Raw genomic sequence first — 15,361 nt, forward strand, 5'->3', positions numbered from 1 at the left:
TAGCTTTAATTACTGGAGTGAAGGGCCACAGAAGCTGTTAGTACGGTGAAGAGTGTGGGCTTTGAAATCATAACTGGGTTCTGATCCTGCTCTGCCATTTCATGGCAGTGTGGTCATGGTTCATTTGCCTCTTTGCACAGCCCACCCAGCTAGAAAGTGGGGACCAAATAGAACCTATCTCACGGGACGCTTATGGTGATTAAATAGATAATGGGTGTGAAGCATTGCAGCCCAGGGTCTGGCACAGGGAGGTAAGCAGATTAACAGCTGCCCTCATTAGGACTGGTAAGTCTCCAAGCTCCGGGTGCTCCGGGGCAGTAACCTGTCCCTCCTAGGTCGGACCAGGCAGCAAGATGGAGGACTTGGGTTTTTTCTTGCCGCCGTTCAGCTTTGAGTGTTAGCAGAGTGTAGCCTGGCATGGACCACCGGTGTTTATGTTGGGCAGAGGGTGCTATGCTGTGGGCAGCCGGTACTGCTGTGGGGTAGGTGGGGAAGGGTAGGTGGGGTAGGTTGTGGAGGAAATGGAGGGTGTTATTTTATTTGGGGGATGAAACGGGAATGAGCAACTGAGAATAATGAATCACTAGCTAATTAGAAAGTGCAAGAGAATACAGAATTTCAGTAGGCGATAATGAACCCACAAATAAGACCTGACGATTGTCTCCCTGCAGGTAGGATGGATTATTTTCTGTGGAAGATGTTTTATAATAACAGGAGAAATCCCATTTTCAAAATGTGCTTGAAAACTTAAAAACTCATTTGGTCTGTGTAGTTAGGTTCTACAGACATATCCAGACATGTCCATAAACCCAATCTGGTACCATTTACACTAGGAAGGCACCGGGAGGGAGTTAATATCAGAGCACAGCTGGTAGAGGTCGGGCGTTGCACACGCCTGATGTCGAGAGATAACCGTAGCTCAGGACTTTAAGCTAGGAAGTGATGAAAATTGTAACCATTCTTTGGCCACCTTCATAAAACATGGTGCATTGTGCTGTTTTTAGCAAGGGATATTGAGCACTTTAGTATTTCTTGGTAACTCAGGGTCACCATTCCGAACATCATTTACTATTACTGCTGAGTAATGCAGAGTATTTTCAGAAATTATTGTGGTGGTTGAGATTGGTTCTGTGTGTACTAAGTGGTCTTAGACTGTGTGTTTGTAGTAAACGTGTTTACTCCCCTCTGCGTTTCTAGGGCATTTTCAGTGGCTGGTAGAGATACTGTTGCTCTGCTCCCTGCCCAGGTGTGGGCTCCGTGGTCCTTCCCGGCCACTCAGAAACCTTTTTTGAGTTTGCTGGGCTTGTTAACATCTTACATGGGTTTGTGTCAAGTCCAGCTTCTGAATAAGAGTTTCTCCTTTTGCTTTTGCTTTTTTTACGGAATTACATGGATGTTATGATTACTGAGATTATGACACCATCTTCTATGTTCTTATTGTTCTTAAAAGTGAACCACAGTTGCTGTTGTTTTGATATTCACTGTCCCATCAAATTAAAAAGTAACTTGTGTTTTGGTGTCTGTAACTATTTAGTACTTTAGCATTTATATTTGTAATTTGTAATATTTGTATAATCGTGTACATCACGGACACAGTTATCACACTGAGCTGTGTGCTCAGCCTGTACTTCCAATGCCGTGTGTATGCCCATTGTTTGTGGTGTTAGTGCGTCAGAAGGCTGCTGTGGTTCCTGCCCTTTGTTATTAAGAGAAACATGGCAGAGATCTGCCAACCCTAAAAACTTGCCAACCCTAAAAACTTGTCTTAAAACAGCTTTTTGGAGTCCTACTCCTCTTAGTATTGGGAAGAAACTGTAGAGACCTGCCTGACTGATAGAAGTTTTAACCAGGTGTGAAGCGGAGGGTTTGGAAAGTGGCACACTAGCAGCCTCCAGTAGTGGGCACGCTCAGCATTAGTAAGTTCTAGATGTTTGGATGGTCAGAATGGGAGATCTGTATCAGTAGTTGAAACTCAAAACTCTTTTTCACATGGCTCCTGGCAAGTTAGTTCCTGTTAATACTCGGTAACATTGTCATAGTTTTGTTTTCAGACTGTTTTTGTGCTTAGGAATAAATGTACTCTTCGGAGAAAAGATGGACATGTATTTTGGTGGTAGAGGAAAAGAAAAGAACTGAATTTAAGAGGGGAAAAACTCTCCACATCAACTCACAAAGTAAGAAAAAATACTAGTAAGTGAAACGAATTGAGAAAAAGCAAACACTTAGAGACTTGCTGAGATACTCCTGGGAGTCTTGGTGAAGTTGGAAGGACCCTGTGAAAACCTGTTGCTTAGCTAACTTGGCGGGGGGTGGGGGGGGTCCCCTCAGCCTGCCCCACTGTGACTTGGAGCTTTTAGGCAGAGAGGAACAGGGACTTAAATAACAATATTTTTAATTTTAGTTTTTACTTTTTAAGTAGATTTTTACTGAGGTATAAGATAATAAACAATAAAATGTACTAATTTGGACTGTGTCTTAATTTGAAAAAGTGTGTACACCTATGTAACCACAACCCTAGTAAAGATATTTCCAACATTTCCAAAATTCCCTTCTGCCTCTGCAGGCAATTCCTTACCCCTGGCTACCCACCCAAAATTCCTTTCTGATTTGTTAGCATAAATGACTTTTGTCAGTTCTTGAATTTCATATGAATGGAATCTTATATATGTACTCTTTTCTCTGACCTCTTTCATATAAGTTGTTTTAAAATTCATATGTGTTGTATCAGTGGCTTCTTTTTATTTTATGAGTATGCCATAATTGCTCATTTTCCAATTTATGGGCATTTGAATTCTTTCCAGCTTTTTGCTATTAGGAATATAACTGCTATTAGCATTTTCATACCATCCTTTTTATACTCCTATATTCACTCGTTCATTCATTTTCTCTTTAATTCCACTTACAAGTGAAATTTCTGAGTCACAGGAAGATCTATGTTTAGCTTTTTAAGAACTTTCTGAAGGGGTTGTACTATACATTGACCAGCAATGTATGAGAAATTCCAGTTGTTCTACATATTTCTCAGTATTTGGATATGAATAGTATTTCGATGTGGTTTTAATTTGCATTTCTCCAATGCTGGGATTTTGACTGAGATGGTGTTGACTTTATAGATCAGTTCTGTGGGAAATGGCATCTTCACAGTGAGTCTTGCCATGCATTAGCACGTGAATGTCTCTACTTACTTAGAGTTTCCTTACTGTCTCTTAGCAGTGTTTTTGTACTTTCCAGTGTATAGGTCTTGCAAATATAACACCAAGTATTTCTTGTTCTTTTTAAGCTGTTGTAAATGGTATTTTTTAAATTTCCATTTTACTTGTTACTAATTATATAAAAGTACAATTGATTGTTTAATATATTGATTACATGTCCTGTCATCTTGCTAGTAGTTTCTTTTTTTTTTTTTTTAAAGATTTTATTTATTTATTTGACAGAGCGAGATCACAAGCGGGCAGAGAGGCAGGCAGAGAAAGAGGAAGCAGGCTCCCCGCTGAACAGAGAGCCCGATCGGGGCTCAATCCCAGGACCCCGGGACCATGACTTGAGCTGAAAGCAGAGGCTTTTAACCCACTGAGCCACCCAGGTGCCCCTAAGTTCTAGTAGCTTCTTAACATATTCTTGGGATTTTTATATCTGTGATCCTTGCATCTGGGAGTGCCTGGGTGGCTTAGTCACTAGGTGTCTGCCTTTGGCTTGGGTTCTGGGATCAAGCCCCACATTAGGCTCCCTGCTTAGCGGGAGGCCTGCTTCTTCTCTCCCACTCCCCCTGCTTGTTTTCCTTTTGTTGCTGTCTCTCTGCCAAATAAATAAAATCTTAAAAAAAAAAAAGGATCATTGCATCTGTAATAAAGACGTTTTTACTTCTTTCTTACCAGTATGTATGCCTTTAATTTCTTTTTCTTACTGCACTGGCTGTGACCTCCAGTATGGTGTTGAATAGGTGAGAGCACGTCTTTGCCTTGTTCCTAATCCTGGGGGAGAAGCGCTTATTACTAACTGAATATGATGTTATCTCTGGGTTTTTTTTTTAAATATGTCCTTTTCAGGTTGAAGAGTTACCTTTTTTTTCTCATTTGCTGAGAGTTTGTATCATTTGTGTTCAGTTCTTTCTAATACTTTTTTCTGTACCAATTGATATGATCATATGATTTTTTTCTCCTTTATTTTATATGGTAAAATACATTTAAGTTATGAATGGTAAACCAACCTTATATTCCTGCCATACGCCCCAGTTGGCCGTGATATATTATCCATTTTCTTTCTATTGCTGGATTAAATTTGTTAATATTTTGATATAGAATTTTATGTCCATATTAATGAGGAATGTTGGTTTGTATTTTTCTTGTGATTATTTTGTCTGGTTTTGGCATCAGCAATGCTAGCTTGGTAGAATAAATGAAGTGTTTCCTCTTGTTTGCTGAGAGTTTGTGTAGGATTGGTATTATTTCTTCCTTAAATATCTGGTAGAATTCACCAGTTAAATAGTCTGGACCTAGAGTTTTCTTTCTGGAAAGTTTTTACTTTAAAATAGATACAGGGTTATTCATCTGTGTTTAAGTCAGCTTTGGTAATTTTTTTCTTCCAAGGAATTTGTCTGTTTCACCTAAATTGTAGAATTTATTGATATAGAAGTTCAGAATATTCTCTTACTCCACTACTGTATATAAGATCTGTACTGATGTCCCCTTTTTCATTCCTGATATTGGTAATTTGGATCTTCTTTTTCTTGATCATGTTAGCTCGAGGTTTAGCCAGTTGATCTTTGCAAAGAATTCACTTTTGTTTTTCTCAGTTATTTGTGCATATCATTGATTTCTGTTCTTTATTATTTCATCCCTTATATTTTGGGTTTAATTTGCTTTTTTTTTTCTACACCCACCCTTTTTTTTAAAGATTTTGTTTATTAGAGACCACACAGGCATATGTGCGAGTAGGGGAGGGGCAGAAGGGGAAAGAATCTCAGACTCTGTGCTGAGCACAGAGCCTGATGCAGGACTCGATCTCACCACCCTGAGATCTGACCTGTGCTGAAATCAAGAGTCTGTCGCTTAACTTACTGAGCCACCCAGGTGCCCCCTTTTTCTACTTTCTTAAGGTGGAAACGTAGATCATTGATTTAAAAAAACTTTTCAACGCAATATTGGTTGAGGTGTAAGTACATTTTTAATGCATAATGCTTTTGAGTTTCACCTGTGTTGTAGCATTAATCAGTATTTTGTATCTCTCTCTCTCTCTTTTTTTTTTTTTTTTGATGAACTGTATTCTATCCTATATGTATATACCAGTTTATCAGTTCACCGGTTGATAAACCTTTGTGTTGTTTCCACTTTGGAACCATTGTGTGTAAAGCTGCTATAAAAACCTTTGTGTGCAGGTCTTTGCCATTATGTCTTTGTTTCCCTGGGCAATGGAATTACTGGGTCAGGTGATAAGAGCAAGTTTTTTTTTGTTTTGTTTTTTGTTTTTTAATCTTTTTCAGAAATTGTGTAGCAGAGATCTGATTGACAGTTCACTGTTCTGGGGTGTTTTCTGCATTTTAACAAACACAGTGTGTAACCACCAGGACAGTCTAGGTACAGGATGTTTCTCTCAGCTCAGAAAGGTTCCCTGGCCCCTAGCAGCCATCGTCCCCATCATTGTGCCTTTTCCAGAATGCCGTATAAATGGTGTGAAAGTATGTAGCTTTCGTATCTGGCTTCTTTCACTTAGCACAGGGCTCTCGAGATTCCGCCGTGTGTTGCCGTGTGTCGTAGTTCCCATTGGCCGTCACTGAATTTGAAGGTGGAGGAAGAAGAGCCTCTTGAAGCTGAAAACTGAAGGAAACAGAATTTCCCCAGAGCTCCCTGAAAGGAACGCAGCCTTGCCCACTCCCTGATTTTAGCCCCATGCTACCTATTTAGGATTTGTGACCAACAAAAGTTAGTAAATTCGTGTTGTTTAAGCCACCGAGTTTGTGGTGAATTACTGTAGTAGTAATTCACCTACAGTAACCATATAAGCAAATACAGAGCACTGTGCTTTCTGTGCCCTAAGAGCTCTAAGAAATAAGACCTCCTCCTATTTTTTTAAAGTAGTTTTTTAGCTTTAGATATTACAGTTTGGTCTGTGATCCATTTTTAGTTTGTTTTCCGTATGGTGCTGGACAAGGGTCTTGTTTCTCCCCTTCTGTTGCTCTCTCCCTGAATGAAGGACATGCTTCCTTCTCTTTCCAGGACAGTGTATGAAGAGTTAGTATCGGTTCTGTACTCATCATCGGTAGAATTCACCAGGGAGGCCCCCTAGCTCTGGAATGTTGTCTTTTGTTTTTGTGGTAACATTTTAAGCATGAATACAGTTTCTTTAGTAGGTGGAGAGCTATTTTGGTTATTCATTCTCAAGTGAGCTTTGGTAATTTATGTCTTTCATGTCTTTCACATTTGTTGATGTAAGGTTGTTCTTAATATCTTGCCCTATAAAATTCTGTGGAGTCTGTGTGATAATCACACTTTAATTCCTATTGAAAATGTTTTCTTTTTTCTTAATCAGGTTAGCTAGAGGATTATTGGTTTTAGTCTCTGCAGAGAACCAGCTTTTGGTTGCACTGATTTTCCCCTAACGTATTTTTTTTTTTCCTGCTCATATCTTTATTACCTTCCTTCGGCCTGTTTTCAGTTTAATTCTTCTTTTTCCAGTTCTGAAGGTGGAAGCTTGGACAGATAACAAGATATTTCCATTTTCCCACCCCAGCCTTCATTTTCTAGTTTTCATGTCTCCTTTACGTATGTTGTAACCCAGCTTTAGACAGTCTGCTTTCTTTCTGTGTTTACCAACATACTGACTCCCAATGACCTTCACTCCTTGTGGTAGGTCTGAGTTTCCGCCTGTTAACTTTCCTTCTGCCTGAAGAACACCCTTGGATTCGTCTGTAGCGCAGCCTGCTGGTGACGGTTTCAGCATCACTTTCCTGCTGCCTTCTGAGTTAGTGCTGATTCTTTGTTCAACATTATGTGATGTGCCTTTTATTCTCTGGTTGCTTTTAAGAGTCTCTTTACCACATTTTTAGCAGTTTGACTGTTATGTGCTTTGATGTGATCGTTGACCTCACCTGGGCTTGTTGAGCTTGCTGGATCTGTGAGTTTGGTTTTCATGAAACTTAGAAATAATTTGATCAACATTTCTTTAAATATTTTTTCTGAAACCCCTTCTTGGGACTCTGGCATATATATTACCTCTGCATGGAAACTATACCTTCATTGGGTCACAAATTTTTAGCTTTGCTCACTTTTTTCTCTGCTTCATGGTGGGTAATTCCTATTTCTGCAGGGTCTGATTTACTATGGACCACATCCAGTGAAATTTTCATTTCAGATACTATTTTTTTTACCTGTTGATGTTTTATTTGCTTCTTTTTCATTGTTACTGTTTCTTTCCTTGTGTTATGCCCATGGTTTCCTCTAAATCTCAGCCTCTTTTCATGACAGCTGACTCAGTGTCTGTCTGCGGCTCCTTGCTGGTTCGTAACCCCATGTCACCACCAAGCACCTGCCCACCTCCCTGGCTGGCTTCAGGCTGCACATCTGCCATAGCTGGCTCATGCCAGTCCTGTTTGCGACTCTGCTCCCAGTCCGCCTTCTAATGGATACTGTCTCTTTGTCTTCCCCTCCTCTGCCCTGCTCATCCTCAATTCCCATTGAGACAGCCTGATTAGCAGTGGCTGTGCCCCTCCTAGCCGTGGGGCTGCAGCCAGGTACTTACTGCACATGCCCCAGTTTCTTCTTTGAAGCAGTGTTGTTGTGCCCGTCCCACTGCACTGTGGTGACTGGGTCAGTGACCGTGTGGTCCATGCTCCCTGTGTCTGTGTGCTTAATATTGTAATGGTTGTCATCATGATTTCAGGTTGTACCTAACAGTGTATCCCCCAGGTTTCCCTTGAGTAGTCCAAGCCACAGCAGCTTCTTCCCCTCTGCAGTGAGCCAGCTTCATGTGCATTGTGTCACACAGGTCAGCTCCACAGTTTCTTTGTGTATTTTTTCTTTTTAAGATTTTATTTTTATTGCGATGCCAGGGGGGCTCAGTCCCTTAAGCGCCTGCCTTAGCTCAGGCCCCTGGGGTTGAGTCCCACGTCAGGCTCCCTGCTCAGCAAGGAGACTGCTTCTCCTTCTGTCTGCTGCTCCCCCTGACTGTGCTCTGTCTCTGTCTCTGTCTCTGTCTCTCTCTCTCTGACAAATACCTAACAAATCTTAAAAAAAAAAAAAAAGATTTTATTTTTAATTATTTGAAAGAGAGAGAGCACATGAGCATGAGCATGGGGAGGGGGATCATCAGAGGGAAAGGGAGAAGCAGACTTCCCCACTGAGCAGGGAGCCCAGTGTGGTGCTTGATCGGCCAGGACCCCGTGGTCATGACCCGAACCAAAGGGAGACTCTTTTTTTTTTTTTTTTTTTTTTAAGATTTTATTTATTTATTTGATAGAGAGAGATCACAAGTAGGCGAAGAGGCAGGGAGAGAGAGTGAGAGGGAAGCAGACTCCCTGCTGAGCAGAGAGCCCTACTCAGGACTCGATCCCAGGACCCTGGAATCATGACCTGAGCCGAAGGCAGTGGCTTAACCCTTTGAGCCACCCAGGTGCCCGCCAAAGGCAGACTCTTAACTAACTGAGCCCCCCCCCCACCCCCGCCACCCTGGCGCCCTTTGTCTTTGTGCATTTTCATGTTGGGGTCTGTGCACTAGACTCCATCCCAAAGGTGAGCCAAAACTTGCCCAGGGCCAGTTTTTGTATGTCCCTCAAGCTGAGAATGACTTTTACATTTTTAAAGAGCTATGAAAAAACAAACAAGAGAAGATGCGTTACAGAGACTTATGGCCCGAAGCCTAAGTGCTTGCTGTCTGCCTCTTTACAGAACAAGTCTGCTGGCCCCAGCCTGTAAGCTCATCTTGGCGGGGACGGTGCTGTGCTCTCCCTTTTAGGTTTAAAATGTGCATACAGTATAATTTACAGTGTGCTGTAAATATTGACATTTTTAGACAAAAGTATTATATTGCTCTTTAAAATGTTTCCAGTAGAACTAAATGGATACACCCACTATCGTGCATTTTTGGAGAAACATGAGCAAGCTCTACTGCAGTGATTGGAAAGTGGTCGATGCTGCCTTTTCTCCTGGCACTCTTTGTTTTATTCCACATGTCCTATAGAATTTTATCTCAGTGTAAACATTTTTCTGCTAAGTATTTTGTCACCCTGTCCTATTCTATAAAAATACAGATATTTATTTATACATACACATGTATATGTATATTTAAAAATTATTTTGAAAGTTTCTTTAAGACTCTTAGGCCTTAAGCATTTTCTTTTGAATGGTTGTTAGTCATTGTTTGCACCAGTCCTGGCTCCTGGTCTTCCTCTAATGGTGCCAGCTGCTCCTCCTGGCTCCTCTCCTCACCCTTCCAGGTGGGGGCCCTTCAGACTCTGTCCTGTCCTTGGACCTCCATAGTCCACTCATGAAATCTGAGTGCTTCTGTCTACTGAACAGCTCCCAGATAATCTCAATCAGCCCCAACCTCCCACACTCTCCAGAATGATGTTTCTGCTGCCGATGGACACCTCCGCTTGAGTGTTGACACGAAACCTCAGAGTCACATGTCTGACGTGGAACTTGGTGTAGGGTGCCCCTCATAGCCTTTTTATCTTCTGGTGGCAACCCTGCCCTTGGCATTGCAAGGTCAGAGAGCTCAGCTCTTCTGTGGCTCCTTGTTCCCCACCTCTCACCTAATCTGTCAGCAAACGCTGGTGTGTCTCCCATCAGAGTATTCCCATTTCACTGCTTCCACCCTGGTCCTAACAGCTTATTGTCTCACCAGGGTCACGGTAGCAAATAGCCTCACAGGGCCTCCAGCCTGTCCCTCCTCTGCTCAGACCCCTCCCATGGCTCCCTGTCTCCCTCTGCATAAAAGCCAGCACTCTCACAGTGGCCTCTTGAGCCTCAGCTCCCCCCCCACCTGCAACCCCCCGCCTGGAGTGTTCTTCACCCCAGTGGCCTTCTTTCTTTAGGCCTTTGCGCTCTCTGACCGCCCTACTTAAAATCACAGCTCCTACTCCCTTAGCTCTTTCGCCTTCTATTATATGATTTCCTTATTTTTTTGGTCTCTCTTCCACTAGAATGTAAGCTTTGTAAGGGCATGTCACCAGTGTGTGGCACATCATAAGCACTCATCAAATAATTGTTGAATGAATAATGACTTTAAATAATATGTTGCAAGCTTTGATGGTTATTAAACATAAAATAGCATTTCATGTATCTGTGAATGATGGAGTTATTAGCATGTTTCTCTGGTTTAGTTGATGTATTTGTGAATGAATGACTTTATGCTAGAAAAAAGGGTTCAGTATCAGTTTTCTTTGTTTTGTTTCTGTAGATGTAGACACTGAGGACTGCTTGTTCAGACAGGCCTGGAAGGTGTTTTGTTATAGCTATGACATTCCGTCCTTGGAATTCAAAATTAGAGGCCAAAAATATCATAAAAGATATTTTGTTGATCTTTTTGTTGATTACTGAGGAGGGTCCTTACATTTTGTTGAAAGCAGAGAATTGGAACCCACCTGACTTGGAGAAGGCTTTCCAAGCACAGTCGTCAGAGTCCCTTAGCATCACAGTTTCTGAGGCATTTACCAAAACCGCTTTCCCAAGACCTGTCAACTGACCATTAGACCTGTCTTCACTTAGAAACATCTGTCATTTTACCTGAAATTCTCAGCAAGAGTTGAGAATTTTGTGATACTGATTTTGTCATACCTTTATCAATATAAGAATGTATGCTTTATATTTTCTCAAAAGCTTGAAACTGCAGATTAGCTCATTCAGTTTATCAGAATTATCTCCAGTGCATAAATGGGCAGAACCAGTTCTAATCGTCAGCCCAGTCATCAGTCAGACTCACTCGCAGGAGAAGTCTTACTTATTTCTAAGATGTACCATCAGCCACCTCTTTTCTGAGTTTAAATCCTAGCAGTTAGGTGAGGCATGGAGCCAGTCACCGGGGTGGAAGAAGATGCTGTGCCTGTGGCTTGTTGGCTCCCTGTTTGCTTGCTTCTCGTGAGGATAATGTGTTCTTTGATAGTAGTCTAGGGATTGAAGGTGCCAAGTGAAATTCTAATCATCCCTGCCATCAAACTCTACCATGTGTCTGAATTTAAGGCATTCCAGTATGAACTGGGATATTTTATTTATAACGCCCTATTTTGCCCTTAACAGAACTGGGTGTAGGATAAGTACAGCCCTGCCATGTGCCTCCATTCAAAGGGCTTTCCTGTGACCTTTGTCCTCTGGGACGTTTGGACCTTGAGGGCAGTACGTCCTGGTAAGAGAAGAGCTGAGACATCAGCCTTCTGCTCTAAGTGGGAGCAGCTGTGAGAAGGGAAAGGGAAGGGGAGGCCTGCAGGACTTCTGCCCTCTTGAGACTATCAGGCAGCGTCATTTTAGGAGAGAATGCACTTGGACGCTGACCACCTAGAAGTGGACTATCCTGAGACTTTACCCACCTACGCCTTGGACAGTCTTCTCCCAGGAATACCCCTCGCCTGGCTCAGAGATAGTGTATATGATTTTTGGAAGGCAGGAGGGAGTGGGTTGGGCTCCAGGATACAAGAGGAGGGAAAGAGGATTCCTGTCATTGTAACCCTGGGTGGCAGGGATAGGCCAGCCCAGTGAGAGCTGGATGCCAGGACTTTCCTACTGCATTTCATTGTTGTACCTAAAGGTCCAGTTATCTGAGAAGAAGGACGTTTTCAGCCGCAGCAGCCATGGATAGTCCTGGCCGTAGTGGGCCGGTCCCAGACTTGGATGTGGTCCACACTGGGTTGCGGATGCTTTCAATGACCCCTCTGCCCGCTGGCTCCAGAGCCACGTAGGCCATTCTCAGCCTCCGCCCTGCAAAGTGCCAGCTTGGGAGCCAGACCCGGAAGGTGGATCTGCAGGAACTCTTCCCTGGGGCCTTTTGTCGAGAAAAATCACAGGAAACAAGAGATGCTCTTGAGTCTCCTCTCAGTCTGGTCTGTTTCTCAGCATAAGTGGGAGTATGGCATTTCTAGGCAAATTCATAACCAGGGTGGATTGGGAAAGCTACATACCTTAGAAGAGGAAAAATGAAGTACTGGCTCAGGAGTTGATAATCTTTCCTGAAAGCATAGTTCATGAAATAGAACAAAAATTAGAACTGTTTGCTCTCGATTTTCAGTGCGTTCGGAGATTATATAATTCTAATAATTACTAATCGAGAGCTTGACTAGGACAGAGGAATATGGTAAAACCAAAACCCCATCAGACCAAATAATACTTTCTTTGAAACTGGTAGATAGAGTTGAAACTATATAATCGTGGCACGGAAAGCCAGCTAGAGAAAAACCACAGTGGTGTGGCAGGATGGGAGTGGCTGGGGCACAGCCTTGGGGAGCAAAAGAGAGGAGAGCAGATGGAGCTCTGCACCTGAAGCTGGGGTTCTGGTGTCATTTACAGAGCCCAGCGCTAGGCCACTCTGCAGTGACCGCTGTGCAACATGGAACCTCTGGTGAGCAAGGGTGTCCTCTGATTATTTTATATCTGAGATGCCACTTGTTAGGAAAGTTCTTGTATCTGGAGGTAAAAATTTTCCCCAGAGTCTTTTCCAAAGACTTGGTAGTGTCAGTCACGAATCCAGGTACACTTGGAAACACTAGAAGTAGATGCATCAGATCAGTGGGGAGGGTAGAACAATAAATGCTGTGTGATAGATTAGGCAGGCAAAGAGAAAAAACACACCACCTTGTTCTAGATGAGTGGATGAGCGGATGGAACATGTGAAACCACAGGATCACTGAGAGAAAACAGAGATCAAGTGTTTCTGTGATCTTGGTTGGGAAAGATCTTTTTAAGGTAATACCAAAGACAGAAACCACAGAAAGAATAGCTTCTCAAAAGTGAAAACTAGTTGAACCACAAAACCAAAAGACAAGCAGCAGACTAAGAAACATTATAACAAATATAAAAGGCAAAGGTTAATCTTCTTCAGAGCTTTTTTATATTGTAATTGAAACATGGGTACCTCAGTAATACAAGGCTACTTATGGAACATCAGTCATTCCATTTTTATGAAAAAAGGACTCAATATGAAATAAATTTCAGCCTCGCCACTTTTCTTCAGATGAATGTAAAATGAAACAGAGTCTTTCTCTTCTGTCATACTGGCAAAGAATGAAAATGTTGGGGTCCAGGTAATGTTAGTTTTACCTGCTGGACAACATAAATATTGACGCATTCCCAAAAAACTTTTTAGTGATGATTTATTGGAAACTAACAACTTCCTATTAAATGTTCGTTTTACATAAATAGCTGAGGGAAGCAATGAAATGTACTATTGCTGATTTGTTCACAGTGATAAATATTTGGGGGGAAGTTGAACTTTCATTTTAAAGATGGTATGAATTTTATCAAGTTGTGGAGCTCAGAGTAATTTGCCCCAGTGGGGCAGCGGGGAGGGGGCAGTTTTTTCAGGCTCGAGCACCTTCGTGGTGGAGCGCCCTCTTCTAGCAGCCGCCCCAGCAGCATTTACAATGCACGCGCAGGCCCGGCTCACCCCGGGGTGGAGCCTACAGGAGATTCGGAGGTGGCTGACACCATTGTGGGAGTTGAGACTGTATCCTGGGGTCTGACCCAGTGCTGCCCTGATTCCAGATATCCCCCTGCATGCCCATTAGCCCCCTTCCAGAGGGTGTGCCCTGTTCAGAAACCTGCAGCCAGCCCTCAGCCTGCCAGCCCGGAAGTGTCGCCTGTGCACTCTCTCTCAGGCAGGGATTCTGTCCGTATGCCTCGCTGCTTGTCCCCCGGCCCTGGGGTACCCTTGGAACTGACATTCTCATAGGGCGACCAGCAGCAAACAGACGACCCTGCAGCTCAAACAGGATGGTTACCTGTCATGACGTGAGCCCATGGGTGCTGGAATGTAGAGTTGGGTGGACTGAGGTGAGAACAGGGTTCCTTGGATGGGTCCTGGGAGACTGAGGAAGAGGAACCAGTCCCTGGGGGAGGGGGGTGCCTGTGCCTCCTCTGAGGGGGCACAGCTAGTGGGTGACAGAGATCAGCAGGGCACTGATTGGGGCTCGTCTTTAGAGCAGGGGCAGGATTTGGTGAAGTAACAAGGAATCCCGCAGTCCTGTTGTTTAACTCTTAATTCTCTGTATTTGCCATATCCTAACACGGTGTTTGCTTTTTGTTTCCTTTTTTTTAATTTAAAGGATTTTTTGTTTTGTTTTGTGTTTTTGATAGATGAGGGTTACTACCAGGGTGGAAAATTTCAGTTTGAAACTGAAGTTCCTGATGCATACAACATGGTGGTGAGTAGCCTGCGTCTGAGCTGTCCTTCCCCCTTGGCGTGGTCTGGTGGTCCTCAGGGGCCCCGCCCCACCCCACCCCCAGCATTGGGTCCCTGACCCCCCACCCTCCCCATCCCCGGTCCCAGAGCTGAGTACAAAACAGCTGATATTTCTGTGACTAATGTTGCTCATCAGCAGCATTCAGAGCCCTAGGAGAGAGATTCGTTTTTCGATTAGCACTTGTGAGTGCTGTGTCAGGCGGGGCACACCAGAGCCACAGCGCAGCCGAGACTGTCCTGAGACTGGCACCTTCGCTGTGAGCCGCCTGTGTGGTTCGCACCAGTCTTAATTGTTAAATTCTGGCACTGAAAAAGAAAGCATTTTATTTAAAACTGGAGTTTTGTTTATGGTATAATACCAAAATTCCCAGGGTGTAGGAAACATGTATTTTAGAATTTTAGAAAAGAGAAATGACTCATAGTTTTAAACCATAAGTAGTTTATGCTCAGAGCTATATTTTTTTAAAGATTTTATTATTTATTTGACTGACAGAGATCACAAGTAGGCAGAGAAGCAGGCAGAGAGGGAGGAAGGGAAGCAGGTTCCCTGCTGAGCAGAGAGCCCGATGCGGAACTTGATCCCAGAACCCTGGGATCATGACCTGAGCCAAAGGCAGAGGCTTAACCCACTGAGCCACCCATGCGCCCCCAGAGCTATATGTTAATCTCTCAAAGACCCCACCTAGGTAATAATTACACCAAGTATTGTCACATTCTGTCCTTGCTCTTAAGGAACTTAACAATTAGGAAGGTGAGAAAAAATGTAGAAAGTGACCATAAAATGATAAAAGCCCTAAGTAGCAGATAACAGAGCTGGAGCAGAGCCAGGAAACACATGCATGGGAATTCTGAGAAGGAAAGGAGAGGATCACTTTGGCAAAGTTGTCTGGCCAGTTGAGTTTTTCAGGGAAAATAGGACTGGAGTTGTCCTGACTTGGGTTGACCTTTAACCCAAGGGAGGGTGGTCTGTGTGATGTCAAAA

The 15,361-nt window shown here is 43.1% G+C and overlaps 1 protein-coding gene across 2 annotated transcripts in view; it reads left to right on the forward strand.

The window, feature by feature from the left end:
* LOC111144277 (ubiquitin conjugating enzyme E2 F (putative)) overlaps positions 1 to 15,361 on the forward strand; it is a 53,295-nt gene that overhangs the window by 18,501 nt on the left and 19,433 nt on the right. For both annotated transcript variants that reach the window (XM_022498514.1, XM_022498524.1), the window contains exon 5: positions 14,274 to 14,341. In XM_022498514.1, coding sequence (XP_022354222.1) covers positions 14,274 to 14,341 — 68 coding nt within the window. The remainder of the gene's footprint in view (positions 1 to 14,273; positions 14,342 to 15,361) is intronic.

Source organism: Enhydra lutris, unplaced genomic scaffold, assembly GCF_002288905.1.
Source record: "Enhydra lutris kenyoni isolate GAN:26980312 unplaced genomic scaffold, ASM228890v2 scaffoldscaffold1, whole genome shotgun sequence".
NCBI lineage: Eukaryota > Metazoa > Chordata > Mammalia > Carnivora > Mustelidae > Enhydra > Enhydra lutris.